Source organism: Sinocyclocheilus rhinocerous, unplaced genomic scaffold, assembly GCF_001515625.1.
Source record: "Sinocyclocheilus rhinocerous isolate Xijiao unplaced genomic scaffold, SAMN03320098_v1.1 scaffold905, whole genome shotgun sequence".
NCBI lineage: Eukaryota > Metazoa > Chordata > Actinopteri > Cypriniformes > Cyprinidae > Sinocyclocheilus > Sinocyclocheilus rhinocerous.
The window spans coordinates 1,134,932-1,145,539 of record NW_015659390.1 but is presented as its reverse complement, the minus strand read 5'-3'; the positions used below and the strand labels follow the sequence as shown (position 1 = coordinate 1,145,539).

General features: G+C 35.9%; 2 protein-coding genes across 2 annotated transcripts in view; one reads left to right on the top strand and one right to left on the bottom strand.

Annotated features, from left to right (window-relative positions):
• LOC107723722 (integrin alpha-5-like) overlaps positions 1-5,325 on the top strand; it is a gene marked incomplete at its 5' end in the record, with an annotated part of 23,805 nt that extends 18,480 nt beyond the window's left edge. Inside the window, 4 exons of the mRNA XM_016532432.1 lie at positions 2,756-2,869; positions 3,480-3,581; positions 3,690-3,812; positions 5,143-5,325. Of these exons, the coding sequence (XP_016387918.1) occupies positions 2,756-2,869; positions 3,480-3,581; positions 3,690-3,812; positions 5,143-5,223 (420 nt within the window). The remainder of the gene's footprint in view (positions 1-2,755; positions 2,870-3,479; positions 3,582-3,689; positions 3,813-5,142) is intronic.
• A 2,243-nt stretch (positions 5,326-7,568) lies between these two features.
• The window catches only part of LOC107723737 (rap guanine nucleotide exchange factor 3-like), a 42,543-nt gene continuing 39,503 nt past the window's right edge, over positions 7,569-10,608 (bottom strand). Inside the window, exons 22-28 of the mRNA XM_016532446.1 lie at positions 10,437-10,527; positions 9,692-9,742; positions 9,521-9,608; positions 8,891-8,955; positions 8,743-8,797; positions 8,547-8,618; positions 7,569-8,438 (exon numbers count right to left, since the gene is read on the bottom strand). Of these exons, the coding sequence (XP_016387932.1) occupies positions 8,320-8,438; positions 8,547-8,618; positions 8,743-8,797; positions 8,891-8,955; positions 9,521-9,608; positions 9,692-9,742; positions 10,437-10,527 (541 nt within the window). The 3' untranslated portion in view covers positions 7,569-8,319. The remainder of the gene's footprint in view (positions 8,439-8,546; positions 8,619-8,742; positions 8,798-8,890; positions 8,956-9,520; positions 9,609-9,691; positions 9,743-10,436; positions 10,528-10,608) is intronic.

Here is a 10,608-nt window from a genome sequence, read left to right as displayed (position 1 = left end):
AATGTCAACATGAAACGGCTTGGGATTCGTTTTAAAAACGACTCGTTTCAATGATTCAGGGTCGACTCTTTCTTTTGAGAGACAATAACTTTATACAGGGTGCACTTTCAGATTTATAACTTTGCAGGATGTTTTCATTCACTTAGAGCTGTGTTACACACTGCATGAAAGGTAATTTTCAAAAATCCATAATAGGGGCACTTTAAGACAGCTAAGACCAGCAAACCAGCTTGGGTTGGTTTTAGTGGGTCTTTTCAGCTAAGAGGGAAACTATTAATGTGCAAAAACATACATAGCCCACATAAATATATTGGTTAAATAAGACATGGAAAAAAGATATGGTCAATATGAATGGAAAAAAATGAGATGAGAGGATAAATGATTCACTCACAAGAACGTGAAAGCATTCCTCCAAGAAAATGTTGTATTCTGTTTCAAAAACTGGTGATGTAAATAATATGAGGTGGGAGGAAAAACTATATTTCATTACTTTTGTATTTTCTTGCAAAAGGTTTGTGTTCCCCTGAGAAACTTTTGCGAACGAATACAAAACTGGTAATGGAAATGATAGAAAGCTCTATTTCAAACTTTTGTGAGCAAACACAAGGTTTCTTGTGGGAAAGCAGAAGCTTTGAGAATGAATGAAACGTTTCTCAGGGGGAATTTAAAAGTTTTGTGTACGAATGCAAAGTTTTTAGAACAAATGGAAAGTTTCTCAGGGAAAAACGGAACGGAAAAGAATGCAAAATCGTTAAAATGTCATTTTTCTATCTTATTTTTTCCATCATTATGTCCCTTTATGGGCTCTGTATGAATTAAATATAGCTATTTATAATCCAAAATGGTGGTAAAATTTTGAGATATATGCATTCTGGGATTACATTCACCTTGATTAATACATGCAATGCTGCTTTTGAATTTGGCCAGAACTCTGAATAATTATGATACAGACGTTGCATCCATAATGCACCTATGATGCCTTAAAGTACTGTCTAGGTAGGCTGCTCACTAGGTTTTGGAACACAGTTACTGAGTCCTGTCAGCAGGAAGGTCAACATGAGTCATTTGCGTTGGGTAAAATGCAAATGTTGAACAAACACATCTAATTCAGCGTTCTCATGACCTCAGATGCCATAAGACCTTTGGTTCACTAGTGTTGTAACTCAGAAGGTCAAGTCATACAGGGTCGAAGATCTGCTGTGACTGATTGGCTGCCATTAAAGATGTTTTGCTTGGTTGGTTTAGGTGTATGTGTGTGTTTTTGTGTGCTTGCGTATGTGTGTGACCATGTGATAGAACATTAATGACCTCATTACTCTCCAAAGTGATGGGTCTGTCGAAATGTCCTCGCTCTACCCTGTAATTTCCAGTTCTTCTCTGCGTCATTAACCACTTCAGCTAGCACTTCTCTCAGACAGCAGCTGATTGTATAGTCCAGCTGTAGGCACGTAGCTCTCATCCTTGCTCTGTACCTGACCAAATGAAAGAGGGCTTTGTCGCCTGTTGCGCTCAATTGCCCACATTTATCATCTCTTGCTTGATGACGTGTTCCTTAATTTACATTTTATATTTAAATTAGACAATTTTGGTGTCTGTATCAAATTAAATTGACAAAAGTGATGTCTACTTTACATAAATGTCTACTTTACAAAAGTGTCTACTATAATGTTTCAAATAACTTTTGTAAAAAAAAAAATATAATAAAAAGTCCAAATATGGGGGTATATATATATTTATGTAAAAAAATTAAACAACACTTATTCTGACCTGTACTTTTTAAAAATATATAAAAGAGTAAGTGATAATACTAAATTTGATTATATTTTAAATGACACAGTGAGTTTTTGGGTGCTGCACAAGATTTTTTGGGTATATAAAATATTGTTACACTGAGTGACATTTTAGTGGTTGTCTCCTGTAAATCATGGTAAAAATATATGATAGTCATAAATGTTTGCTTTAGAAAATACATATATTTTTGCTTACATAATTATTTTTTTCTTACATAAAAAATTAAATATTACACAATTAAAATGTTATTTATTTATTTATATATGCAGTACAAGAGCAAGAGCTGTAAACCAAGCAAAACTCCTGAAGACCCCAAACCTTGATGTGGTCCATATACCAATAGAGGGAATTTCGTATGTTCTGTGATCATTATTTTCTCATCCTCCTAATGAAATGAATGTCACATTACAGGGATCCGATGACGAATGTGGTAGTGTACAGCTGGTAAAAACCAGGGAGCTAAATGTTATTGCATCGGAGGGTCGGAATTTGGCTTTAGGCAGCTGTAGGCAGGATTTTACAGTCCTGTGACTCTACCAGTGAATTCCCACTAATTTAAAGCATTCGATGCACAAGACGTTAACATTAGGTCTTTTGTCATCGCTGTTGGCTCGTGACGCTAACGTCTTGTCTCATGGTCCCATCTCTCCATCCGGATATTCACATTCATATTTATTTTTGGGTTTTTAATTAATGCTTGTATCCCAGATGACAGGCAGGCATGCTTTTATGCTGATTTGATTGATTTCTGGCAGGAAATTTGATTCACATGATCTATGTTTGTTTAAAGAGCACATCTTTTATGATGTCACTACATTGCAGTGTCATTTGTTTATTTGAATGACTGCTGTTAGGAGGGGTTTGTAATGAGTTGTGGCAGGAGCTAGCATGCAGTGTGATGAAATACTTCTGTAAATTTCATTATGTTGATCATTATTAACTCTTTGTTTTTCTGATGTGTTAGTCTTGCTCCAGTGTGGATTGCTGGACTCTAACGTGTAACGTTGGCCTGCTGGAGCGAGGGACTAGTGCCATACTGCATGTTCGCTCGCGAATCTGGGCTGAAGCGTTCATGGAGGTGAGTGGAATACCTTGATGCCAAAGCCGTCTTCTCTAGATTATTACTAATACTGCTATAAAAGCAAAGCGTGGCATGTACAAGCTTTCATACAGCCGAATTTCAGAATCCAAAGTCTTAAAAAAAAAAAAAGCGTGTCCACAATTACACTGATTAAATATCCAAGTTTTTAATGTAAAGTCTGGCTGTGTGTGGTATGGTCACTAATAAGTGAACTAACAGAGTTTGTGAGTGTCTGTTCATGTATGTTCAAGCCTGTCAGATGATATCTCCGAACAGGAGCTCTTTTGAGAGACGCTTTACATGCTCTCTGCAGTTCTAGCCAATACAAAGCTTATAAGTGAGTGCATTGAAAATACATTAGGAGGAGAAATCCTGAGAGCTCAGCGGATTGGAATGTCAGAGGGGTTTTGTGAGAAGCAAAGCCAGACTGAAACACTGGGATTCAGTGAAACAATACTGCCCCTATCTGGAGGCATATGGGATTGTTACATTGAAAGCTCAATTCAGTTCAGAACCACCAGTCACATTCAAATGAATTCACATAATGTTAGATTTTTAATTCTCTTGATGATGTTCTAAATGTGTTTTTTTTTATGCTTTATTGCAGAATCCTTATAAAAACTTCAATCTGGAGTGCCTTGCTAGTTACAAAGTGGAAAAGATGCCATATGCCATTTTGCCCAAAGTGACTCCTAGTGGTGCTAAAAAGGTAAATTTACTCATCCAATCTAATTCATGTTCATCGATAGACATCATATATTTGGTTCATATTAGTTAAATGATCCACTGATCTTCATCTTCTGTCTGTTACCTGTAGATGGTCACTCCTGTGGTCTGGAATAAGCCAGACAGTACGTATGCTGTTCCTCTGTGGATCATCATTCTGGCTATTCTGGCTGGTCTTCTACTGCTTGCACTGCTGATCTACGTCCTCTACAAGGTCAGCGTCTGCCGTTTTGATTTCTAGTTGGGCTTGATCATTTAGTTTGACTAGCTAATCGTAAACAAATTATTTTCCTTTGTAGACAGACAGGCATGCAACCAATAGTAAAGTAATAAAAAAAAACTTCCAACTAATCATAATGAATATGTACTTTGGCAAACACTTTATTTTAAATGTACTTACTATTATAATAACAATAAATTATGCACAATTACATGCAAGTAACCCTAAGCCAACCCCTAATCCTAACCCTAACCATATAGTAAGTGCATGTAGTTAATTAACATTACTCAGTACTTAAATGTATAATTACACTGTAACAAGGACACCTTAAAATAAAGTGTAACCTGTACTTTTTTTAATGGGATTAATTTATAATTAGAACTAAACCTTATCCTAGAAGTAGCTTGTTACTAATTGTAAACTAACTCTTATCTATTATTGCCAGGCTAGGCAATTAACCTATTGATCATTAACAAAATCCTAATCTTTTTAAGTATTGTAAACTAATACTTATGCTTCTTAAACGAATGAATCGCAAACAAATGATTATTCTTTGTAGGCCGGCAAGCTACTAACTAATTGTAAACTAAATATTACGCTTCACATAAATTATGCTTGCATATTATAAGTCATCATAACCTAAATCTTTTTATTAGTCAGACCATGTTAACTGAAGGTAAATAAATATTTCATAGTGGGACTAAATTATGAACTATTCATAAAGTAAATTGTATCCCTCATAGGTAGGCTAGCTTGGTACTTATTGTAAAATAATCCTTATCTATTGTTGTCCGAATAGTTATCTTTTGTAGTTGGGTCAGCTTTTAACTAAACTAATTCTTATCCTTTCAAATTCTTAATCTTTTTAGTCTGACTAGTAACTAATTGTAAACTAACTCTTATCCTTTATATTCGGCAAAAACGTGTAACTAATAATAACCTAAATCTTTTTTTTAATCAGACCATCTCGTATCTAATCATAAATACATTGTTACTAATTGTAAACTAATTCTTATCTACTGTAGTCAGACTAGTTATCTTTTTTTTTACAGTCAGGCTAGCTTGTAACTTATCGTAAACCAATACTTATCCTTCTTAGAGACTACTTTGTAGCTAATTATAAACTAATTCTTTTTTTTGTTGTTGTTGTTGTCTGGTTAATTTACAACTAAGCATAAACAAATTCTTATCAGTTGTAGTTGGACTAGTTTGTAAGTAAATGTGAACAACTTCTTATCCTTCTTTGTTCAGCTAGGTAGAGTAGTTGTAAATGAGTCCTTTTCTTCACCATAATTTGATCTCCTTCTCTTCTTGATTCCTGTAGCTCGGCTTCTTCAAGAGAACTCCATACGGCACGGCCATGGAAAAAGCCCAGCTCAAACCTCAGGCTGCATCCGAGGCCTAAACTACACAAGAGAGCATTCAGAAAACACGTCCCAGAGAATGTTCTTAACCAGAGGCCATCCAAAGAGAGCTTACTTGCTGTTTAAAAAAAAAAAAAAGAAAAGACAAAGACTAGACTGCAGTAAAGGAATACGGAGGAAAGATCACTGGATCTTCACTGTACTGCACTAGATCATGAGACCCTGAGGACTTAAAGCCAAATGAATGTTGACATTGTTTATTTTATATTATTGTTTTTCCTTGATGTGGGTTTCCATTTTTAACCACCACTTATAGCCTACCACTCACAAACAGATCTTAACCAAAACTCAGGATCACTTGCCTCACCTGGCAACCTGCTAACGGAGAAAATGAGACAAAATCTTGCCTAAGGCCGACACGATCTGCACTAATATTAAGAGTAACATTTATTATGTTTGAATTTGTAACAATTTCATTTAGTTTTTTGGTCTTAGTCCGCAACTGTTCATGTGTTTCAGATGGTTAAACAGCATCTGCAGTGTAGCATTTTACATTTTTAAAGTTAAACACACACGTTTGCACCAAAAAAAACTTCTATGCAGTATTTCACAACCAACCAAAGATATTGATACAGGTTTTGCTCATTAATTATGTTTTGAAAGTGAGAATGAGGTAGTTTGATACCTCACCATGGACCCTCATCTCCAGTTTCCTGCTGTCTTTTTTTCTTTTTATGAAGATGTTTTAAATGTTTTTTGTTTGTTTTTTATTTCCATTGGAATGGGTTTTGACTTCAAATCAGCTCAGTCTCCTCTGTATCTTCTGAAAAAAGCAAGCCAGGTTGGTTTTGCTCTCAGGTGATGCCGCGGAAAGGATCGAGTGACTCATTTCCGCGGAAAACATTGTCAGGATCCTTCGCGGAAGGCGACCGTTCTTCCCTACTGAATGTCAGCTGTTTCCGTCCTGTTATCGTAGTAGTAACAAGCGACAACGTTGCCTTAAAAGTCATCTGGGACTCAACTGGATCCACGCCGAGCCTGTGAAACCTCGCCGATGCCTTGAAGCAGAGCTGTGCTTTGCCGTTACGCTAACAGACTCTTGGGCCAAAGAGCGGAAGGGTCGTCCCTCCAAACTTCTGTGGGAGAACGGAGAATCACTGTGGACTTGGAAGGAGATTTGAAAGCAAACCTCTTCCAAGGCAGCAGGCCTCATCCAGGGACTGAATGTTGAAAAACACCTGTATACTTTTTGTTTTGTCTTTTTTTGTATGCGTGTCTTTGTGATCATCCGCTTGTGTGCATTTGGATGTGAGTTTTTTGTTTTGTTTTTGTTTTTATGGAGTGCCACAGTCAGTGTAGAAATGCCTCCGTACATCATGGTGCTGAAGTGGCCAAATCAGACAGGAAATAACTACAATCACCCATCGTGAAACTCCCGTTTCAGCGAGCCACCTAGAAAGGGAAAGCAGCTGGAACTGTGGGATGTGTAGGAATCTGTATGGAAGTGCAATATTGTTGTATGTTTTTTTTTTTTTTCAACTTGTTTTGTCATGTGCATATTAATACTATATTTTAGTGAAGTTCTCAGAAATAAGGAGTATTTGAAGACAACACCCAGTTTGAGGGTTGAAATTAGCCCAGATGATCAGAAATGTGACTCAACTACCAAAAAGGTCCAGATTTTTTAATGATATAAAGTGTGATTGTACCATAAAAGTTCAGTTTTTAATCACCAATAGTCATTTGTCAAATCTAAACATCATGTCATTTAAGACATATTTTGTCTGTGAGGGTTTTACTAACCAAACCGGGTTGTTTGAATTGGTACAAAACCAAATAACTGACACATAGACTCCACTTGAATCCTTAGTAATGTTTTGAATCTCTTTTGTACATTATCAAAAATTATTTATTCCTCCAAAAGTTCGATTTTTGTATTTTAAGCGGGAGGAAACACTGGGTATGTCTTCATTTTTGTTTGTTTTTAAAAACTGCCCCAAATCCCCGTTTGTGTTTTTGTTTTAAGTTGTAAATATGTTTGGTGAGGAGATTATTTTAATTTTCAGCTGATACTGATTTGACGTATTTCATCGCCCCATATTGGGGAGAATCAGAGGAATGTTCAAGTAATTATTTGTATTTACAGTTTGCATTTTAAAATAAATCTTTCAGTTTTTTTTTTTTTTTTACAACTTCTGGTTGACCTGTTTTCCTTTTTAGATCATTTAGCATGCTTATGAAAAATTATTTCAAGGGGGAAAAAAAAGGAATATAAGAGATACTAAGTAGATAAATAATTTTAAACAAACAAAAAAAGCACCATGTTCAATAATTTATTTATATAAAAATAAACACTTAAGATATATACAAGTATATAAGTATAAGATATATACTTTTATATATAATTTCTACAAAACTGTGCTCTCTTCATAGTACTGGTTTAGCCTAGTGGTATTCAGCTTTTATATACAGCAGCTAGTAATAATCTGTACAATCAGTTGTTCTCCAGTGCTTGCTCACAATGAAATTCAAAGGTTAATATTCAAAGCAGGCCATAATACTGTTGAATAAGGAATAAATGCTGACAGACCGTAGATTTACTGAAAAATCACTGCATCTATGTGCATTCATTTTCAATAATTCAATGGTCCAGACTCAACTGTCAGTCAAAATGTCTATATAATGTTTATTTACGGAGACATTGTTCTAAAATGACTTCATTACACAACATCATGCTTCTAAAAGCAGCCCAAGCCAGCGTTGCTAGTTCAGAAACAACGTGGCGAAGTGATACAGAACTGTAATCAGAATCAACATTGCCATGGTATACATTTTTTATAAATAACAGTTAATGCCAGCAGCACTAAAGTGAAATTCTTTGCTCATGGTGTAGTTTGTCAGATACGGCACATATTAGTCACAGCAGTCAGATCAGAACACTTCTGATAAGGCATCAAAAGGAAATTGTCACTTGTCAGCGTTTTCCCAGCCAATGCTCTGCACAGTCCACGCAGCACTGACTGAATTGCTGAATTTACACCAATTAACCACACATAGGGTGATCATGGATTCCATCAGTCGCTTTTGTTCTCCAATATGGAGCAGGACGGGCTAAAGAAAGGCAGTTTTGCGGCGTCTCAGCGCTCTATGGCTCTGGAGAGCTGAGTTAGTTTCTTCTGATTGTCGATCACTTTGAGGTTCTGGATGTACTGTCTTATGTTGGCTGCATTGCGCAGGGTCAGGGACTGGTCTGAATCTGCGAGATATGAGAGAGAAATCAATGCTGAATTGCAACGACAGCCTCGTGCTGATTTACTCCACTATGTTTTTGCATTATATTGAGGAAAAAGAAAGAACAACATACATGTTGATAGTCGGATAGCTTGGGCATCCAAGAACATTCTCTCTGTCAAGCCTTTCTGTGGAGATGAAGGCACTGCAAAAGCACAGAAGAGGATAGAATATTGCTGAATTCAATTTGTTCAGACTGAATGAACAAGGTGAAAATGAAATTCTACAGTGTTAAACACTATAATCCAGACCACTAGGGGGAGCCATACCGTAAGGTTGACTTCGACACTCTCGAACTGTCTTCACCGTTCTGGCAATCATTCGCTAAAAATGAGGTAAAAAGCACATATTGAATATTTTTCTATGATATAGAGTTTCAATTTAATGCAACATTTAAACTGAAAGCAATACTCTCACCATTTTCTCAAAGTTGACCAGTTTATCAGTGTAGTTCTTGTTTCCCTCATGGATAAATGTCATATCTACACAGGCAAATTATTAAGTTGATTAAACTTATATTCGCTAAATAATCGTGGCATAAATAATAAATAATGTCAACTGGATCAGTAGTAAACTGCACCTTTAAGCAGTAGAGGCATGAAGGGAATGTATGGAGGGCTGAGTTTGGCTACAGTCAGTCTATAGGCCCTGTGGTTGCGGGATGGATCCTATAACAAAGAGGTGATTACTTTTCATATAGTACCTAGACATGACAAATCCTTGTAAAGAGTGTGCAAATATTTGATCTTACCATCAGTCTTTCATATGCACAGTAGATCCTCTTGGTTTTGTTTGGAAGTCTCTGTCAAGTCAAGTCAAATTTATTTGTTTACACACTGTTTTGAAGCAGCTTTACAGAAAATCATGATGTTAAATGAAGAGTTAACCCAAACATGTGTATTAATCTAGACTGGCTTTGAAGTTAAAACATCATGGATAAATGTCATATCTACACAGGCAAATTATTAAGTTGATTAAACTTATATTCGCTAAATAATCGTGGCATAAATAATAAATAATGTCAACTGGATCAGTAGTAAACTGCACCTTTAAGCAGTAGAGGCATGAAGGGAATGTATGGAGGGCTGAGTTTGGCTACAGTCAGTCTATAGGCCCTGTGGTTGCGGGATGGATCCTATAACAAAGAGGTGATTACTTTTCATATAGTACCTAGACATGACAAATCCTTGTAAAGAGTGTGCAAATATTTGATCTTACCATCAGTCTTTCATATGCACAGTAGATCCTCTTGGTTTTGTTTGGAAGTCTCTGTCAAGTCAAGTCAAATGTATTTGTTTACACACTGTTTTGAAGCAGCTTTACAGAAAATCATGATGTTAAATGAAGAGTTAACCCAAACATGTGTATTAATCTAGACTGGCTTTGAAGTTAAAACACCTTAATGATTGTTTTTTTTGTTTTTTTTTCAATCATGCAGCATTTCACATTATTATAGTGGTGTTTTTATCAGCTTTTTGGACTCTCATTCTGACGGCACCCATTCACTGCAGAGGATCCATTGGTGAGCCAGTGATATACTTCTAAATTTAACAAATTTCAGTCTGTTCTGATGAAGAAACAAACTAATCTACATTGTGACGGCCTTTGGGTGAGTACATTTAAAGCAAATTTTCATTTTTGGGTTAACTATAATGTTTATAATATCTTCATGCCTTATAGTCACATTTAGCGGATTAGAGCTGGCCGATGATATAGTTTACATTTTGTGACGATACAAGCAATCAAGCAGATGAGATTTGTTATATACCGGTAGTATATGGATAAAGTTGGACATACTTATATATGCAGAGCTGTGCGATAATATAGTTATATTTTGCAACAAAGTTAATGTAAGGTCATTTAATGTGTTACAGGTCTTAAAAGAAGTTTATGGTATTTTACACAGAAATAAAACAACAAAAAGCTTATTTAGACTAGACTAATAGTACATAGTTGTTCTTACCTCCCATGTTTTATTGAGCCTCTGTACAGCGCTGTTACTGAGCCCGAACATCACTGCAAAAAACGAGTTCAGGTTCTTCTGCTCTTTAAGACTGAAATAGATCATATCGGATGCCCATGAGCTAGTACTCCATAAAGCAAATAAGTCAAATGTACTCATTTAGTAAACTATT